At 43.3% G+C, this 18,313-nt stretch overlaps 1 protein-coding gene across 3 annotated transcripts in view; it reads right to left on the reverse strand.

Annotated features, from left to right (window-relative positions):
• The window catches only part of phex (phosphate regulating endopeptidase homolog, X-linked), a 121,403-nt gene that overhangs the window by 57,054 nt on the left and 46,036 nt on the right, over positions 1-18,313 (reverse strand). For all 3 annotated transcript variants that reach the window (XM_080204102.1, XM_080204100.1, XM_080204101.1), the window contains 3 exons: positions 15,372-15,440; positions 11,542-11,658; positions 3,396-3,479 (listed from right to left, as the gene is read on the reverse strand). In XM_080204102.1, coding sequence (XP_080060228.1) covers positions 3,396-3,479; positions 11,542-11,658; positions 15,372-15,440 — 270 coding nt within the window. The remainder of the gene's footprint in view (positions 1-3,395; positions 3,480-11,541; positions 11,659-15,371; positions 15,441-18,313) is intronic.

Genomic DNA, 18,313 nt, shown 5'->3' on the forward strand with positions numbered 1-18,313 from the left:
GGGTATGCCGGCGTTGGACTGGCGTAAACACAGTAAAAAGTCTGACAACACCGGGTTTTAGTCCAACCGATTTATTTGATAATAGACTCACAAGCTTTCGAGGTTTCCCTCTTCGTCAGGTGAATGGAGAGTTCTGGCCTCAGACAGAGCATATAAAGCACAGACAGTTTAGAGATTACTGATTAGAATGTCAGGTGAATGGAGAGTTCTGGCCTCAGACAGAGCATAATCAGTAATCTCTAAACTGTCTGTGCTTTATATGCTCTGTCTGAGGCCAGAACTCTCCATTCACCTGACGAAGAGGGAAACCTCGAAAGCTTGTGAGTCTATTATCAAATAAATCGGTTGGACTAAAAGCTGGTGTTGTCAGGCTTTTCAAAGTGAATTACCTCACACTTTTCCGCATTAAACTCCATCCGCCACCTCTCGGCCCAGCTCTGCAACTTGTCCAAGTCTCCCTGCAGACTAAGACACCCTTCCTCACTATCTACCACACCTCCGACTTTGGTGTCAAAATAACTTCGGTCCAACTTATCCATCCTGCCCATTTTTTTTAAACCTCTAATCTAGTCCCAATTGCCCACATTTGGCCCATATTTCTCTATACACATCTTACCATGTAATTGTCTAAACACTTTTTAAAAGACAAAATTCTATCAGCCTCTACTACTAACTCTGGCAGCCACTCACCACCCTCTGTGTGAGAAAAACTGCCCTTCTAGACACTTTTGTACCTCTCCCCTCTCTCCTTAAACCTATGCCCTCTAGTTTTAGACTCCCCTACCTTGGGAAAAGATATTGACTATGCCCCTCATTATTTTATGGACCGCTATAAAATCACCCCTCAGCCTCCTACACTCCAGAGAAAAAAGTCCCAATCTATCCAGCCTCTCCTTATAACTCAATCCATCAAATCCCGGTAGCATCCTAGTAAATCTCTTCTGCACTCTTTCCAGTTTAATAATAAAATTTCTATAATAGGGTGACCAGAACTGTACACAGTGCTCCAAGTGTGGCCTTACAACTTCAACAAGATGTCCCAGCTCCTGTGTTCAATGTTCTGACCAATGAAACCAAGCATGCTGAATGCCTTCTTCACCACTCTGTGATTCCACTTTCAAGGAGCTATGACCATGTACCCCTAGATCTCTTTGTTCTGTAACTCTCCCCAGTGCCCTACCATTAACTGAGTAAGTCCTGCCCTGGTTCAATCTACCATCATCTCACATTTATCTAAACTAAACTCCACCTGCCATTCATCAGCCCACTGGCCCAATTGATCAAGATCCCATTGCATTCCGAGATAACCTTCTTCACTGTCCATTATGCCACCAATCTTGGTGTCATCTGCAAACTTACTAATGATGCCTCCTATATTCTCATCCAAATCATTAGTATAAATGACAAATAACAGTGGGTCCAGCGCCAATCCCTGAGGCACATTGTTGGTCACAGGTCTCCAGTTTGTAAAACAACACTCTACAACCACCTTCTGTCATCAAGCCAATTTGTATCCATTTAGCTACCTCACCCTGGATCCCGTGAGATTTAACCTTATGCAACAACCTACCATGTGATACCTTGTCAAAGGCCTTGCTAAAGTCGATGTAGACAATGTCAACTGCACTGCCCTCATCTACCTTCTTGGTTACCCCTTCAAAAAACTCAGTCAAACGTGTCAGACATGATTTTCCACTCACAAAGCCTGTCTCATCTGACTGTCCCTAACCAGTCCTTGCGTATCTAAATGCCTATAGATCCTGTCTCTCAAAATACCTTCCAACAACTTATCTACCACAGATGTGAGGCTCTTCCCTGCAGCCCTTTTTAAACAAAGACTCAACATTTGCCACCCTCCAATCTTCAGGCACCTCACCTGTGACTACTGATGATTCAAACATCTGTGCTAGGGAACCCACAATTTCCTCCCTAGCCTCTCACAATGTCCTGGGATACATTTCAGGTCCCAGGGATTTATCTACCTCGATGCGCTTTAAGACTTCCAACACCTCCTCAAGACATCACTATTTATTTCCCCAAGTTCCCTAACATCCATGCATTTCTCAACAGTAAATACTGATTAATACTTTTAATCTGGACAAGTGTGAGGTAATGCATTTTGGAAGGTCCAATGCATGTAGAAATTGTACAATAAATGGTAGAACCCTTATGAGTATTGACAGGCAGAAAGATCTGTGCATACATGTCCACTAATGACTGAAACTGGCAACGCAGGTGGATAAGGTAGTCAAAAAAGCATACGGCATGCTTGTCTTCATCGGTTAGGGCATTGAGTATAAAAATTCACAGGTCATGCTGCAGCTGTACAGGACCTTAGTTAGGCCTTGTTTAGAACATTGTACGCAATTCTGGTCACCCCACCACCAGAAGGATGTGGATACTTTGAAGAGGGTACAGGAGGGTTTAACCAAGATGTTGACTGGTCTGAAGGGTATTAGCTCTGAGGAGTGGTTGGATAAACTCGGTTTGTTCACATTGGAATAACAGAGGTTGAGGGGTGGCCTGATAGAGTGTACAAGATGGATAAAGTCAGGTGTTCTTTCCTAGGGTAGAAAAGTCAAGTACTAGGAGACATAGTTTAAGGTCCGTGAGGAAAAATTTAGAGGAGATGTGCGAGGCAAGTTTTTTTACACAGAGGATGGTGAATATCTGGAATGCGTTGCCTGGGGAGGTGGTGAGAGCAGGTACGATAGTGGCATTTAGGGGACAACTAGACAAATACATAAATAGGACATGAATGGAAGGATATGGACTCCATAAGCATACATGGTTTTAATTTAGGCAGGCATCATGATCAGTGTAGGCCTGGAGGGTGGAAGGGCCTGTTCCTGTGCTGTACTTTTCTTTGTTCTTTGTACTGCTCACCTTTCTCTCTTCAGTACCAGGAGCAGCATTGGAAAACCTTGGTGCCACCTGTGGAAACCTCCTGTGTTCAATATTCCCACCCATCGACTTTTCGAAGGGCTGCTAGATCCTTGTCCCACCTCATGGCTGCTCTTAGCATACTGCAGATTGGTTGCTGGACTCACCCTCAGTGTTTAACATTATAAAATAGCACTGACACTGGGCCGAGCAGGACCTTGGGAACTATCCCAGTGTCCAATCCCCAAACCCAATTTGGAAATCCAGCTTTGGTGGGAATGAAGCTGGAATTCAGTTCATCCGTGGAGTTTAGGGACTGGCAGTGGAGGATAGGATTCCCATTCTGACTGTGCCAGTCAACAGTATTAACAGAAGTAGCTTGGTACACTGCACAGGTATGACATGGAAAGATGTAAGAAGATCTAAACTTTCCTCCTCACAAGTACCCACCAACACATAATACCACCACAGTTATTACTAGTGGATCACAAATGAACCTATTTGTCACTTACCTGTGGGATGGTCTGTTGTAAATGGAGTACACTGAACTTATTATAAAGAGCCTCACTGGTCCTGTTGACGTAGGGGATCAGGATCTACAACAAATTGGATGGAATAGCAATGAGCAGTTTGTACAGGCAACACACACAAGTATTACAAAGTTCCCACAAACATTTCATGTCAATAAATGCCGAAGGTACTTGGCCTGCATGTGTTATCCTCAACGTTGTAGAGTGACACTTTAATTAGTCAGTCTGTGTGAAATGGAACAGGAGATTTTAACCTGGTACATGAACTTGCTCAGGAGAAGCCATATTTCCCAAATGTTACATGGTGGAAATCGCCAGAAATGCTGACTGTTTTACAGACAGAAACAAATGAGACAAGAGGCCATTCAGTCCAATAGGTTTATGCTGGTGTTTATTCCTCCTCCCACCATTCTTCAACTAACCCATCAACAGATCGTTCTATCTCTGTCTCCCTTAGTATTTATCTCCCTTCATCATAAATGCATCAAAACATATTTTGGTGCATTTCATCTGTGGTATTTGGTATATATTCATGTCAGTGATGTACATCTCTTTCCCTTGTGTAGATCATGTCCAGATGGTATCTCTGTAAACAGAGTAATATCCTTGCCGTCATTTTGGAGCACTATCTGTAACCCCCATGTCTTGCCTGAACTTGCAACATCTCACTTACTGTCCTGTCTGAAGACAATACACATCTCTTTAACCTATGCTTAATGCTATCTCCACTCACATTGTCTGCACCTTTAAGACTTGAACAGCAGATTAGCTGTAAAGACTCACATTCTATTCAGTATTCTGTAAACTGTATGTGCCTTTATATGGCCTGTTTGTGATCAGAACTTTCCACTCACCTGATGAAGGGACAGTGTTCCGAGAGCTAGTGGCATTTACTGCCAAATAAACCGGTTGGACTCTAACCTGGTGTTGTGAGACTTCTTACTGTGTTTACCCCAATCCAACGCCGGCATCTCCACATCATGACATTCAGGATTACCATTCTAAGCTTCAGATCGGCTTCATCTGAAATGAATGGCCATTGCATTCCACCTATTGCTCACATGGGGAGGCAATGGCCTGGTGGTATTACCGCTGGAGTATTAATCCAGAGGCTCAGCTAACCTTCTGGGGATCCAGATTTGAATCCACCCATGGCAGCTGGTAAAATGTGAATTCAACAAAATGTCCTTGAGGGAAGGAAATCTGCCATTCTTATCAGGTCTAAATGTGACTCCAGAATCACAGCAGTTTGTCACCCACAGCAGGGTCCTCTGGACTCGAAACATCAGCTCTTTTCTCTCCTTACAGATGTTGCCAGAGCTGCTGAGATCTTTTTTGACCACAGCAGTGGTTGGCTCTCAGCTGCCATTGGACACTAGGGATGGGTCATAAATGCTGGCCAGCCAGTGACGCCTGTCCCACAAATAAAAAAAAATCTATGATCTGAACCCCAGATCTTCCTTCTTACCATTGCATTGGGTTCTCAAACTAATTTGTCCCCTCAGTATGAGTCTTGTGACAACATATAGCCTCAATCATACTTCTGAGGGCTTCATTTTCAGATGGTCATGCTGAGCTACTTTGCACAGATCTGTGAAAGTTGCCCATTGCAGTGTGTATCTGATACTTATTCAGTTGTACTCTCATTGTAACAGTCACCTGCTGTAATGTGTATAGATTCATTTGCTGAAATCTCTCCAGTGGCCTTCTGTATTGGTTGGGTTTGCTTTTTTCTGAGTGTAAAGTTATTTTGCTTCTTCCAATTAAAACATTGCTTCTCCATACTGGGCAATTCTTCTTTGCCTTTGTGTGCTGACTCCACAGTATTTACATCCCGCCCTTTATCTGCAATTACTCCACTCTTTCAGCTCCGACTGACTCGCTGCATAATGCACCTCCTGCTCTGCTCTGCTGTACATATACTCTAGCTGTTTCACAACTTTGACTTATCTTCACATGCCTATCACTTTTTTTAACATCAGTTTCTCATCTTTCAGTAAACTTACTCTCACCAAGGGATCTCTCACGCCTAAAAACCAATTTATCTTTAATCAGATATTCTTTTAGTTGTCCAAAGTCACATACCCGCGTCCATCTCTTTTCATCGAGAAAAAGATAGATAAGTCTGAGAAGGTACAGAACCCAGGAAAAGCTTCTTCCCTGCTGCCATCAGATTTTTGAATGGACCTACCTCACATTAAGTTGATCTTTCTCTATACCCTAGCTATGACTGTAAACACTACATTCTGCACTCCCTCTTTTCCTTCTCTATGAATGGTATGCTTTGCCTGTAAGGCGTGCAAGAAACAAGACTTTTCACTGTATAACAATACGTGTTACAACCATAAATCAAATCAAATCAAATGGGTCTAAGCTTTCAACCTTGATCCCATGCTTCAGAGACTAAAGAAAACATGAAACAGTGTCAGAAAATGAAGATTAAAAATAGACTTTGAACCCTGGAGAAAGTGTAGAGAAGGCACACAGAACCCAGGAACACAGATTCAAATGTGCCAAAGAAAAAGCTGCTGAAACAAACAAAGCTACAAGTGAGACACTCAGAAATGCACACAGGAAAGTACAGATTTGCAAAAAGGTCACTTAACAAGGGACAAAAGGAAAGCACACACAGGCTACAAGTGAAATTACTGGCTGCACAGAAAAGAGCAAAGGAAAAAACTTACTGGCTGCATTAAATTTTCCAATCCCATCTCCAGTCAAATTGAAAAGTAATGTGTGTTCTCAGTCTATGGGATTGCAACAGAATTAAAGAAATAATCCTGAATCAATAAGAATAACCACACCGTTAAAACCGCTGCGGAGGCTGGGGGGTGGGGGGGAAACAGGACTGCTACAAATCGTATACCACCCTCAATCCAACTGATGAGAAACACAACAGAGAAGAAAGCCTTGAATGCACATTTTGAATCTCAGGTGAATGTTACACATGAGTATTAGTATTCAACAGCTACAGGGAGCCACAGGTGAGAGCCGCACCTCGGGCAACGGCCTCGACAAGCCGCCTAAACCAGGTGAGGGTAGCCGACGGATCTCAACCCTCGGTGAGATAGGGAGGTGTCTATCCCAGCTTGTGAAGACACTCTGGCGGATTGAACGGACAAGACCAATGGAAGGTCCATTGGTCAAGAAGGCGGTCTCTGCAAGTGTCATGGAACACGAAGAGCAGGACAAGATACAGAAGACATTCTGGTCATCACTGCATCTCGTCCCATCTCCAGCCGTCTTGACTCTTGTCTTGCCACTGGATCCAGGTAGGAATTGGGAAGAGAGAGTGAGGCTGACGCTGCGTAACTCTCCCTCACTTTAATCCAAATCAAGCGCTAGGCTCGACATCATCATCATCGTCATCCTGTTCAATCTTTGAATTCCTGTGGCAATGGGCGAGCAATGAAGCAGCAAGTGTGGATACGCTGGGAGCTGGAGTCACGGACCTGCACACAGGCGACTCAGATCTAATAGGCGTTTTCTGCTGACCAAAGCAGCAGTGAAACTCGACGTCTACCCGGGCGGCTGAGCTGTCCTCTTCAGGAACGCACTGCTCACCTCTAGAATGAGGAAGGGGCTAGAAAAGGTGCCCTAAACATTGCCTGCTTCACTACACCCTGTAAGAAGTCTCACAACACCAGGTTTAAGTCCAACCAGTTTATTTGATAGTAATCCCGCAAGCTTTCGAAAACGGTGTTCCTTCTTCAGGTGCCTTCCACACATTCCTAAACAAAGGCACAACATTTGCCACCCTCCAATCTTCAGGCACTTCATCTGTGACTGTCAATGATTCAAACATCTCTGCTAGGGCACCCACAATTTCCTCCCCAGCCTCCCACAATGTCCTGGGGTACACTTCATCAGATCCCAGGGACTTATCTACTTTGATATGCTTTAAGACTTCCAGCACCCTTCTCTATAACATGTACACTCCTCAAGACATCACTTTTATTTCCCTAAGCTCCTAACATCCATGCCTTTCTCAACAGTAAATACCGATGAGAAATATTCATGTAGGATCCCATCGCTTCTAGATCTACACATAGATGGCCTTGTTGATTCTTAAGAAGGCTTAAGATTCTTAAGATTCGCTGATGACACGAAGGTCGGTGGTGTTGTGGATGGTCTGGAAGGATGCCAAAAGTTGCAGCAGGACATAAATAGGATGCAGGACTGGGCGGAGAAATGGCAGATGGACTTCAACGCGGATAAATGTGTAGTCGTCCATTTTGGCAGAACCAACGGGATGAACGAGTACACTATCAAGGGCAGGAGTCTTGGTAGTGTTGAAGAGCAGAAGGATCTTGGGGTCCGGGTCCACAGGACTCTTAAATCGGCCTCGCAGGTGGAGGATGTGGTCAAGAAGGCGTATGGTGTACTGGCCTTCATTAATCGAGGGATTGAGTTTAGGAATCGGGAGGTAATGCTGCAACTTTATAAGACCCTTGTCAGGCCTCATTTGGAGTACTGTGCGCAGTTCTGGTCGCCTCACTATAGGAAAGACGTAGAAGCTATTGAAAGGGTACAGAGGAGATTTACAAGGATGTTGCCTGGACTGGGAGGCATGCCTTATGAAGTTAGGTTGAGGGAGCTGGGACTCTTTTCCCTGGAGAGACGAAGGTTGAGAGGCGACCTGATAGAAGTTTATAAAATGTTGAGAGGAATAGATAGGGTGGATTCTCAGAGGCTATTTCCCCGGGTTGAAATGGTCGCTACGAGAGGACACAGATTTAAGGTGCAGGGAGGAAAGTACAGAAGTGATGTTAGGGGTAAGTTTTTCACTCAGAGGGTGGTGAGTGAATGGAATCGGCTGCCGTCAGTGGTGGTGGAGGCGAACTCGTTGGGGTCTTTTAAAAGACTTCTGGATGAGTATATGGGGTTTAATGGGATTGGGGGTTATAGATAGGTCTATAGATTGGTAGGTGTTGATGTGATCGGCGCAACTCGTGGGCCGAAGGGCCTGTTTGTGCTGTAGTGTTCTATGTTCTATGTTCTAAGGCCCTACTTTCTCCCTAGTTATTCTTTTGCCTTTATGTATTTGTAGAAGTTCTTTGGATTCTCCTTTGCCTTATCTGCCAAAGCTGTCTCAAGTCCCCTTCTGGCCTTCTGATTTCTCTCTTAACTTTACTCCAGCAACCTTTATACTCTTCAAGGGATCCACTTGATCCCAGCTGCCTTTGCATGTCATATGCCTCCTTCTTCTTTTTGCTGCTACCTCAATATCCCAAGCCACCCAGTGTTTCCTACTTCTACCAACCTTGCCTTTCACTCTAAAAGGAATGTGCTTACCCTGAACCCTGGTTAACACACTTTTGAAAGATGTCCCTTTATCTGCCACCAGACTCCCCCAGTTCCTGTCTGACACCATCAAAATTTGCTTTGTCTCAATTTAGAATTTTAACTTTTGGGCCAGACCTATCATTCTCCATCGCTATCTTAAAACTAATGGAGTTATGGTCATTGATCCCAAAATGATCTCTGACTTCTGTCACTTGCCCTTCCTTAGTTCCCAAGAGGAGGTCAAGTTTTGCCTCCTTTCTAATTGGGCCATCCTCATACTGAATGAGAAATTTCTCCTGCGTATACTCAACAAATTTCTCTCCATCCAAGCCCCTAATACTACGGCTATCCCTGTCAATGTCTACTATTACAACCCTATATTTCTTGCAGCGATTTGTAATCTCCTTACATTTTTGCTCCTCAATTTCCTGCTGACTACTTGGGGACCTGTGGTCCAATCCTATCAAAGTGATGTCTCCCTTCTTATTTTTCAATTCTATCCATATAGACTCTGTGGATATATCCTCTCTCTCAGTACTGCCGTGATGCTCTCCCTAATCAAAAACACAGATCCCCCTCCTCTTTTACCTCCTGTTCTATCTTTCCTAGAGCATATATACTCTGGAACATTGAGCTGCCAGTCCTGCCTCTCCCTTTGCCATTCTGCAATAGCTATAATATCCCAGTCCCATGTACCCGTCCATGCCATGAGTTCATACCCACCAGGTCTCTTGCTTTGAAATAAATGCAGTTTAGCTTAGACTTCCCTTTTTCTCTGCCCTGCAAAGGGCAGGTGGTATTATCACTAGACTATTAATTCACAAACTCAGCAAATGCTCTGGGGCCAGGTTCAAATCCACCATGCAGATGGAGGAATTTGAATTCATAAAAAATATCTGAAATTAAGAATTTACTGTTGACCATGAAACATAAGAACATAAGAAATAGGAGCAGGAGTCGGCCATCTAGCTCTTCGAGCCTGCCCCGCCATTCAATAAGATCATGGCTGATCTGTCGTGGCTCAGTTCCACATTCCCGCCCTCTCCCCATAACCCTTAATCCCCTCTCTTATCAAAAACCCATCAACCTGCATCTTAAAAATATTTAGCGAGGCAGCCTCCACCACTTCAACGGGCAGAGAATTCCAGAGATTCACCACCCTTTGAGTGAAGAAGTTCCTCCTCAACTCTGTTCTAAACCGCCCCCCCTTTATCTTGAGGCTGTGCCCCCTAGTCCTACTGTCCTTTCTGAGCGGGAAGAGTCTCTCCACCTCTATCCTATCCATCCCATTCATCATCTTATACGTCTCAATGAGATCTCCCCTCATTCTTCTAAACTCTAACGAGTACAAGCCTAGTTTATTCAGCCTCTCCTCATAGCTCAACCCCCTCAACTCCGGCATCAGCCTAGTAAACCTCCTCTGCACTCCCTCCAAGGCCAAAATATCCTTGTGTAAGTACGGCGCCCAAAACTGCACACAGTACTCCAGCTGCGGCCTCACCAGTGCCCTATAGAGCCGCAGCAAGACCTCCCTACTTTTATATTCAATCCCCCTCGCTATGAAGGCCAGCATCCCATTCGCCTTCCTGACCACCTGCTGCACCTGCAGGCTGGGTTTTTGCGACTCATGCACAAGGACCCTGAGTTCCCTCTGCACCGTCGCCTGATGCAGTTTTTCGCCCCGTAAGTAATAATCCTTCCTACCATTATTCCTACCAAAGTGGACCACCTCGCACTTAAATGCCAACATTAAATTCCATTTGCCATTTCCTGGCCCATTCGCCCAGCCTATCTAGATCCTTCTGCAGACTCTCCACACCCTCCGCGCAATTTGCCGTTCCACCAATCTTGGTGTCATCAGCAAATTTCGACACCATACACTCGGTTCCCTCCTCCAGATCATCTATATAAATCATTGTTATATAAATATATAAATCATCTATAGAAACCATTGTTGATTGTTGAAAAAACCCATTTGGTTCATTAATGTCCCTTAGGGAAGGAAATCTGCCATCCTTACCTGGTCTGGTCTAAATGTGACTCTCATCTGCTTTCGGGCAACTAGAACAGGCAATAAATGCTGGCCAGCAGTGATGCCCCTGTCCCAAAATGAACTTTTTAAAAACTTTATAATCACTCACATGTAAGTTAACCAAGAATTGCTCTATAATTAGCAATCAGCCAAAATCAGATGATTAAATAAGTCATGAGCTTCAATTTATAATAACAGAATAAGCAATAAGCAAGTAGTTATTCAGGCTGGATAATATAGTGAAGTTTGGTGTTTAAAATATAAATTTTCTGGCATCCAGGGAACAGTACTCATCCATCCTTGGTACCAGACTTGTCCAAACACAGGTAAAGAGAAATCATGAACCATTCCATTGTTTCGCTGTATGAAACATGTGTATAAATGGCTAAGTATGATAAAACTAACCCAGGAACAACAATGACTAACTGATTAATTGAAACAGGCCTGTGGTTATGCAGATTCTAGGGTTAAAACTGAGTTTTAGAAACAATTTCCTTGCTTGGGAGTTAGGCTATAGTCGTGCAGGCACAGAGAGCTCCCTGGGACAGTTTGGGAAATTCGTTGTTGGTGAGGGAACATGAGGAAGATTCACACTCCTACCTGGAGTGATCACCCAACTGAGGTTATGTTAAACTGCTAAGGGTACCATGTCATGTGGAATGTATTAGTTGCATTTCACAAGACGGAATGTTCCTCACCATGAATACACTTGTGCATTGGTAGAAAAAGCATTAGATATTTCCAAGATACATCCAAACCATTCTAAGGTGTCTGTTGTCTCATCATTGGATGTTATGCTGCACCACTGACCTTTGCTATCTTGGTCTCGAGCTCTAGCACAGATTCCATGTCGAGCTGAGCTGTGCTGGTATTAGCTCCCAGGGTGACTGCGATATCAATCATCAGCTGCACTAGGGCACTGCGGGACTAGACAAAGAGAGCCAGAGAGAATTGTTCACACAACTCCACTTTATATATCACAATCTACCACTTCCTGACAGCAATAAACAGTAAGAACACAAAGATCAAACAAGTTGCAATTTCAAGTCTGTCTCAGCCAGGCCCATATTAGTTGTGCTGCAGATCCTGGGGAAAATTGGCCCAATGTCAAAATTGACCAAGATTGTACACTGTACTATAAATGCAATCTCACCAACAGCTCTAGCAAAATATCCCTACGTTTGTAGAACAATTGAACTATAGAATCTCTACAGAAAGAGACCATTTGGCCCATCGACTCTGCACCAACTCTCTGAAAGTGCATCCCACCCAGGCTGCCCCCTCTGCCCTCTCCCCATAACTCAGCACATTTACCATGGCCAAACCTGCACATCCTTGAACTTCGGAAGGAACTGGAGCATCCAGAGGAAAGCCACGCGGACACGGAGAAAACATGCAAACTCCCAAAATGGAATTGAGCCCTAGCGCAGTGAGGCTGCAGTGCTACCACTGCGCTGCCCAATTTATTCCATTTGTTTTCAGTGAATGACTGCATTCAATTTGTCTTCCTAATTACTTGCTGCTCCCGAATTTTATCTTTGGTGACTTATCCACCAGGACGCCTAAATTTCTCGGTACCTCAGAGTTCTGCAACCCCTTTCCATTTAAATACTATTCTGCTATTCTATTCTATTTCTTTACTCAGAGAGTGGTTGGGGCGTGAAATGGCTGTGATAGGGGAGTCAGACATTGAAGGAACTTTCAAGCGGTTATTGTGTAGGCACAAGGAGCACGCCAGAATGATAGGGAGTGGGACAGCTTGATCTTGGAGTTGTTTGTGGTATGTTTGGCCAGGCACAAGGAGGTCTTCCTCCTTCCCTGACTCCTCTGCACCGCGTGCCCCTAAATCAGGAGGGCAGGGCTGAAGTGCAAACAAAACTGTAACCCCTGTGTCCCAACAATCTCCGATTATAGCTGTTCCATTACCCATAACCTGGTTAACCGTATAATTGACGTTAAATCTTGACAATGTCAGGGCTGAAGAGATTGTTCAGTGGTAATTATAACTCGATATGCAAAACTCTGCAGATGTGGGAAATCAAGTCAGGAACAAATTCGAACATTCGGGAGGGAAGATCTTGCAGGCAGCAATATAATTATAATTACCACTGAACATAATAATTATAATTATAATAGTTATAATTACCACTGAACAATCTCTTCAGCCCTGAAAAACTAATTTTAAAAGTCTCAACCACCAGGGAAAGAACATTGAAAAAAATGAAGGCTTTTTAAAAACAAATTTAAATGTGACTTATTTTCCCTGTTTATTGCTCACTGCTTTGTTGCCTGTCTGAATTATTGAATCAGATTGGCTGATCACCCTGCCTGCTGCACACTCTGTTACTGGACCCTCCGAAGAAGCTGCCAAGTTCAAACTGATGTTAGGAAAGAGGATGTGTGTGTTCTAGAACCCATTCAAAACTTGTGTGCAATTCTTTCGAGGACAGTGGGGAACACCATTCGTTCATTCCTGACAGTAAATATATATTCAGCTTCTGGATGTTTTCCAGTTATATCTTTGATTAAGGATACCATTATCTTTCCTACTTTTAACACTGTGCTAATTTTCCCTGGATTTATTATCCCCTTTCATAGTTCAAGGAAGTCCATCAGCTTGTCAATGTATTAATTACATTGTTAAGATTTAACGTCAATTATACGGTTAACCAGGTTATGGGTATTGGAACAGCTAGAATTGGAGATTGTTGGGACACAGGGGTTACAGTTTTGTTTGCAATTCTCTGCACGCGGTGCAGAGGAGTCAGAGAAGGAGAAAGACCTCCTTGTGAATTGGCTTTTGTGCCTGGCCAAACATGCCACAAACAGCTCCAGACAGTAAGCGACTGAGGAGATTATCCGACTTGACCATCTGCCACTCTACCATGGCTACATTTACAGCTGAGTATCCCTGGAGAGGATGCTCAACTTTCTCTATATCCAATCTGTGAATGCAACATAATATTCTGCACCCTCTCCTTTCCTTCTCCCCTGCGTACTCTCTATGAACGATATGTTTTGTTTGTATAGCGCAGAAGAAACAATACTTTTCACTATATCACAATGCATGTGACAATATTAATCAAATCAAATCAATGTGGTGTCCGCAGACACCACCAAGACCTTCCACACTCATTGAGCACCACATGGACTGGGGTTTATTGTCAACCCTCTTAATCACCTTGTGATTTAACCTTTTAAGTTTAATTTGTGATTTGTTTTTGTGTTGAGCGTTCCCTTTTAAGGGGACTGTCCCTTTTATTTTGTTCCTCAGTTCACTTTATTTAGTTTGTCTGATTTGCACAAAAAGTGCGGGAAACTGGGGTGTTGGAGTATTGCTGACTGAATTCAGTCAATAAACAGCAAAGAAAGTCTCTGTGTCTTAGTTTCAACTTCATCAAGTATCGTGGATCCAGTTAACACAGCTGCTCTCTTTCCCAATTTTTTTTTAAGAGTGCTCCTGCTATCTTTTCCCAAACATATTTTAATGGACCAGGACATTCACTCTCTCTAAGGTTTACAAGTTCGTTAATGGTGTCCCTCCCCCCTTTCTATCTTAAATATGTTTATCGTGGTTTAGAGCTCCTCTCATGTTTTGCCCAGCTGATTAGTCTCACTGATAAATACCAAAGTAATTATTCAACATTTTTGCTGTTTTTCTGTCACTATCTGTGAGTTGATCTCCAGTTGTCTGATCCCAATGCTGATTTCCTTTTATTATTCATGTAGCTACAAAACACTTGGCTATTTTTACATTCCTTTGAACATAGAACATAGAACATTACAGCGCAGTACAGACCCTTCAGCCCTCGATGTTGCGCCGACCAGTGGAACCAATCTAATGACCCTCTAAACTAAACTATTCCAATGTTATCCATATGCCTATCCACTGACCATTTGAACGCCCTTAAAGTTGGTGAGTCCACAACTGCTGCAGGCAGGGCATTCCACACCCTCACTACCCTCTGAGTAAAGAACCTACCTCTGACATCCGTCCTATAATTACCACCCCTTAATTTAAAGCTATGTCCCCTTATGTTAGCCATCACCATCCGAGGTAAAAGGCTCTCACTGTCCACCCTATCCAATCCTTTGATCATCTTGTATGCCTCAATTAGGTCACCTCGTAACCTTCTTCTCTCTAATGAAAATAACCTCAAGTCCCTCAGCCTTTCCTCATAAGACCTTCCCACCATACCAGGCAACATCCTGGTAAACCTCCTCTTCACCCTTTCCAATGCCTCCACATCTTTCTTATAATGCGGCGACCAGAACTGTACGCAATACTCCAAGTGCAGCCGCACCAGAGTTTTGTACAGTTGTAACATGACCTCACAGCTCCGAAATTCAATCCCTCTACCGATAAAAGCTAACACACCATACGCCTTCTTAACAACCTTATCAACCTGGGTGCCAACTTTCAGGGAGCTATGCACATGTACCCCGAGATCTCTCTGCTTGGTAATTTGGTTTAGCAATCTCCCTTTGCTTTCATTGTTTGAATTCTTTTCCAACCGTTTCGTCTTCTCTTTTATCATCCTCCCTTTCAGTTAGAAGCAATTACACTTCTCCCTCAAATGATTGAACTCACAACATCAATAATTATTTCAGTATTTCAGCAGAGATGAAGTGAGACTCACCCTTTCTGCCTCGGTACTGTTATTGAGATAGTCTTCCTCAACTGCCAGAAACAATGATCCTTGATCCAGCTGTTTGAAAGTAACAAGAATCAATAAATAAAGCTTAGCTTTATTAAAGGCAACTCTAATCATACATAAAACAACTGTGATATTGTAAATGCAGGTCCAATTGAATCCACAAGGGTTAAAGGGTATTGGGTGTAGAATTGTCTCAGCAGGAATACATTTTTCTTGGAATCAAAAGCAAACGATTTGCAAAATCCCACAAATCGTGATGTGATAATGTTCAGATAGTCTGACTTTCAGTGATATCAGGATAAATAGGCTGTATTTATTTCTGCAACATCCTAAAGGGGCGAAAAACTGCAGCAGGCGACAGTGCAGAGGGACCTGGGGGTCCTTGTGCATGAGTCGCAAAAACCCAGCTTGCAGGTGCAGCAGGTGGTCAGGAAGGCGAATGGGATGCTGGCCTTCATAGCGAGGGGGATTGAATATAAAAGTAGGGAGGTCTTGCTGCAGCTGTATAGGGCATTGGTGAGGCTGCAGCTGGAGTACTGTGTGCAGTTTTGGGCGCCACACTTACGCAAGGATATTTTGGCCTTGGAGGGAGTGCAGAGGAGGTTTACTAGGCTGATACCGGAGTTGAGGGGGTTGAGCTATGAGGGGAGGCTGAATAAACTAGGCTTGTACTCATTAGAGTTTAGAAGAATGAGGGGAGATCTCATTGAGACATATAAGATGATGAATGGGATGGATAGGATAGAGGTGGAGAGACTCTTCCCGCTCAGAAAGGACAGTAGGACTAGAGGGCACAGCCTCAGGATAAAGGGGGGGCGGTTTAGAACGGAGTTGAGGAGGAACTTCTTCACTCAAAGGGTGGCGAATCTCTGGAATTCTCTGCCCGTTGAGGTGGTGGAGGCTGCCTCGCTAAATATTTTTAAGATGCGGGTTGATGGGTTTTTGATAAGAGAGGGGATTAAGGGTTATGCGGAGAGGGCGGGAATGTGGAACTGAGCCACGACAGATCAGCCATGATCTTATTGAATGGCGGGGCAGGCTCGAAGGGCTAGATGGCCTACTCCTGCTCCTATTTCTTATGTTCTTATGTTCTTGTTCTTATTTCCTGAACATGCTCAGTTGCAATCTTAGTGTCACCATCAGAGCATCAACCAGCAGCTTTAAAACATGCAAGTTGGCTTGACATAGACTAACAATAAAGTTCAAGTTCCCATATTTAGGCCTATGCAATCTTTAACCAATTGCAAGTTTTAGCATCGAGTCCACCTTTCATTTAGTAATTGTAAACATGCTTCTGATGAGTCAGTGAATGAAGATATACAAAAAATGTCAGTAAAAGAGATTCTCAGCTTCAAAAGTAGAGAATCGATTATAATCTTTAATTTAAAAGCATTTATTTCTTAAAACAATTTTGGCTATGACTATTTAACTCCATTCTGCACACTCTCCTTCTCTATTTGATTGAACATCTCACAAATTTGACTGAGTTTTTTGAAAGGGTAACCAAGAAGGTAAATGAAGCCAGTGCAGTTATGTTGTCCACATGGACTTTAGCAAGACCTCTGACAAGGTACCACATGGTAGATTGTTGCATAAGATTAAATCTCACGGGACCCAGGGTGAGGTAGCCAATAGGATACAAAATCGGCTTGATGACGAAGACAGAGGGTGGTTATATAGGGTTGTTTTTCACACTGGAGCCTATGACCAATGGTGTGCCTCAGGAATCGGTGCTATATTCACTGTTATTTGTTATTTATATTAATGATTTGGATGAGAATGTAGGAGGCATGGTTAGTAAAGTAGAGGAAACCAAGGTTGGCGACGTAGTGGACAGTGAGGAAGGTATCTCGGATTGCAGCAGGATCTTGATCAGTTGGGTCAGTGGGCCGATGAATGGCAGATGGAGTTTAATTTAAGTAAGTGTGAGATGATGCCTTTTTATAGATCGAATCAAGGTAGGACTTACTCAGTTAATGATAGGGCACTGGGGAGAGTTATAGAACGAAGAGATCTAGGGGGTACATGTTCATAGCTTCTTGAAAGTGGACAGAGTGGTGAAGAAGGCATTCAGCATGCTTGATTTCATTGGTCAGAACATTGAATACAGGAGGTGGGATGTTTTGTTGAAGTTGTACAAGACATTGGTAAAGCCACGCTTGGAATACTATGTGTAGTTCTGGTCACCCTATTATAGAAAGGATATTATTAAACTAGAAAGGGTGCAGAAAAGATTTACTAGGATGCTACTGGGACTTGGTGGTTTGTGTTATGAGGTTGGATAAACACAGGTATTTTTTTCCCTGGAGCATAGGAGGCCTTATAGAGGTCTGTAAAATAATAAGGGGCATAGATAAGGTAGATTTTTCTCAAATGTAGCGGAATCTAAAACAAGAGGGCATAATTTTAAGATGAGATGGGAGAGATACAAAAGGGTCCAGAGGAAGAATTTTTTCACTCAACGGGTTGTAAATGTCTGGAATGAGCTGCCAGAGGTATAGTGGGGGCGGGTACAATTTTGTCTTTTTAAAAGCATTTAGACAGTTATTTGGGTAAGATGGGTATCGAGTGATATGAGTCAAATGTGGGCAATTGGGACTATCTTAGTGGGAAAAACTAGGTGGCACATTGGGCCGAAGGGCCTTTTTCCATGCTGCAAACCCCTATGACTCTACGTACAGTATGCTTTGTCTTGTTAGCTTGCAAGAAACAATACTTTTCACTGTGATTAATTGTCACACATGTGACAATAATACATCAAATCAAATCGGAAAGTATTCAAGATTTGTTGCCCGAGTTGAAACAATGAGAATAGAAATAAGAGATCCCATTGCACATCAACCCAGCTACACCAGGCAATGTAGAAATCCTTGCACAAAGCCTTAACAAAATGTATTAAGCCAAAGGAGAACTTTAATTTACAT

Source organism: Carcharhinus amblyrhynchos, chromosome 15, assembly GCF_965287045.1.
Source record: "Carcharhinus amblyrhynchos chromosome 15, sCarAmb.v2.hapA, whole genome shotgun sequence".
In the NCBI taxonomy this organism is placed as follows: Eukaryota; Metazoa; Chordata; class Chondrichthyes; order Carcharhiniformes; family Carcharhinidae; genus Carcharhinus; species Carcharhinus amblyrhynchos.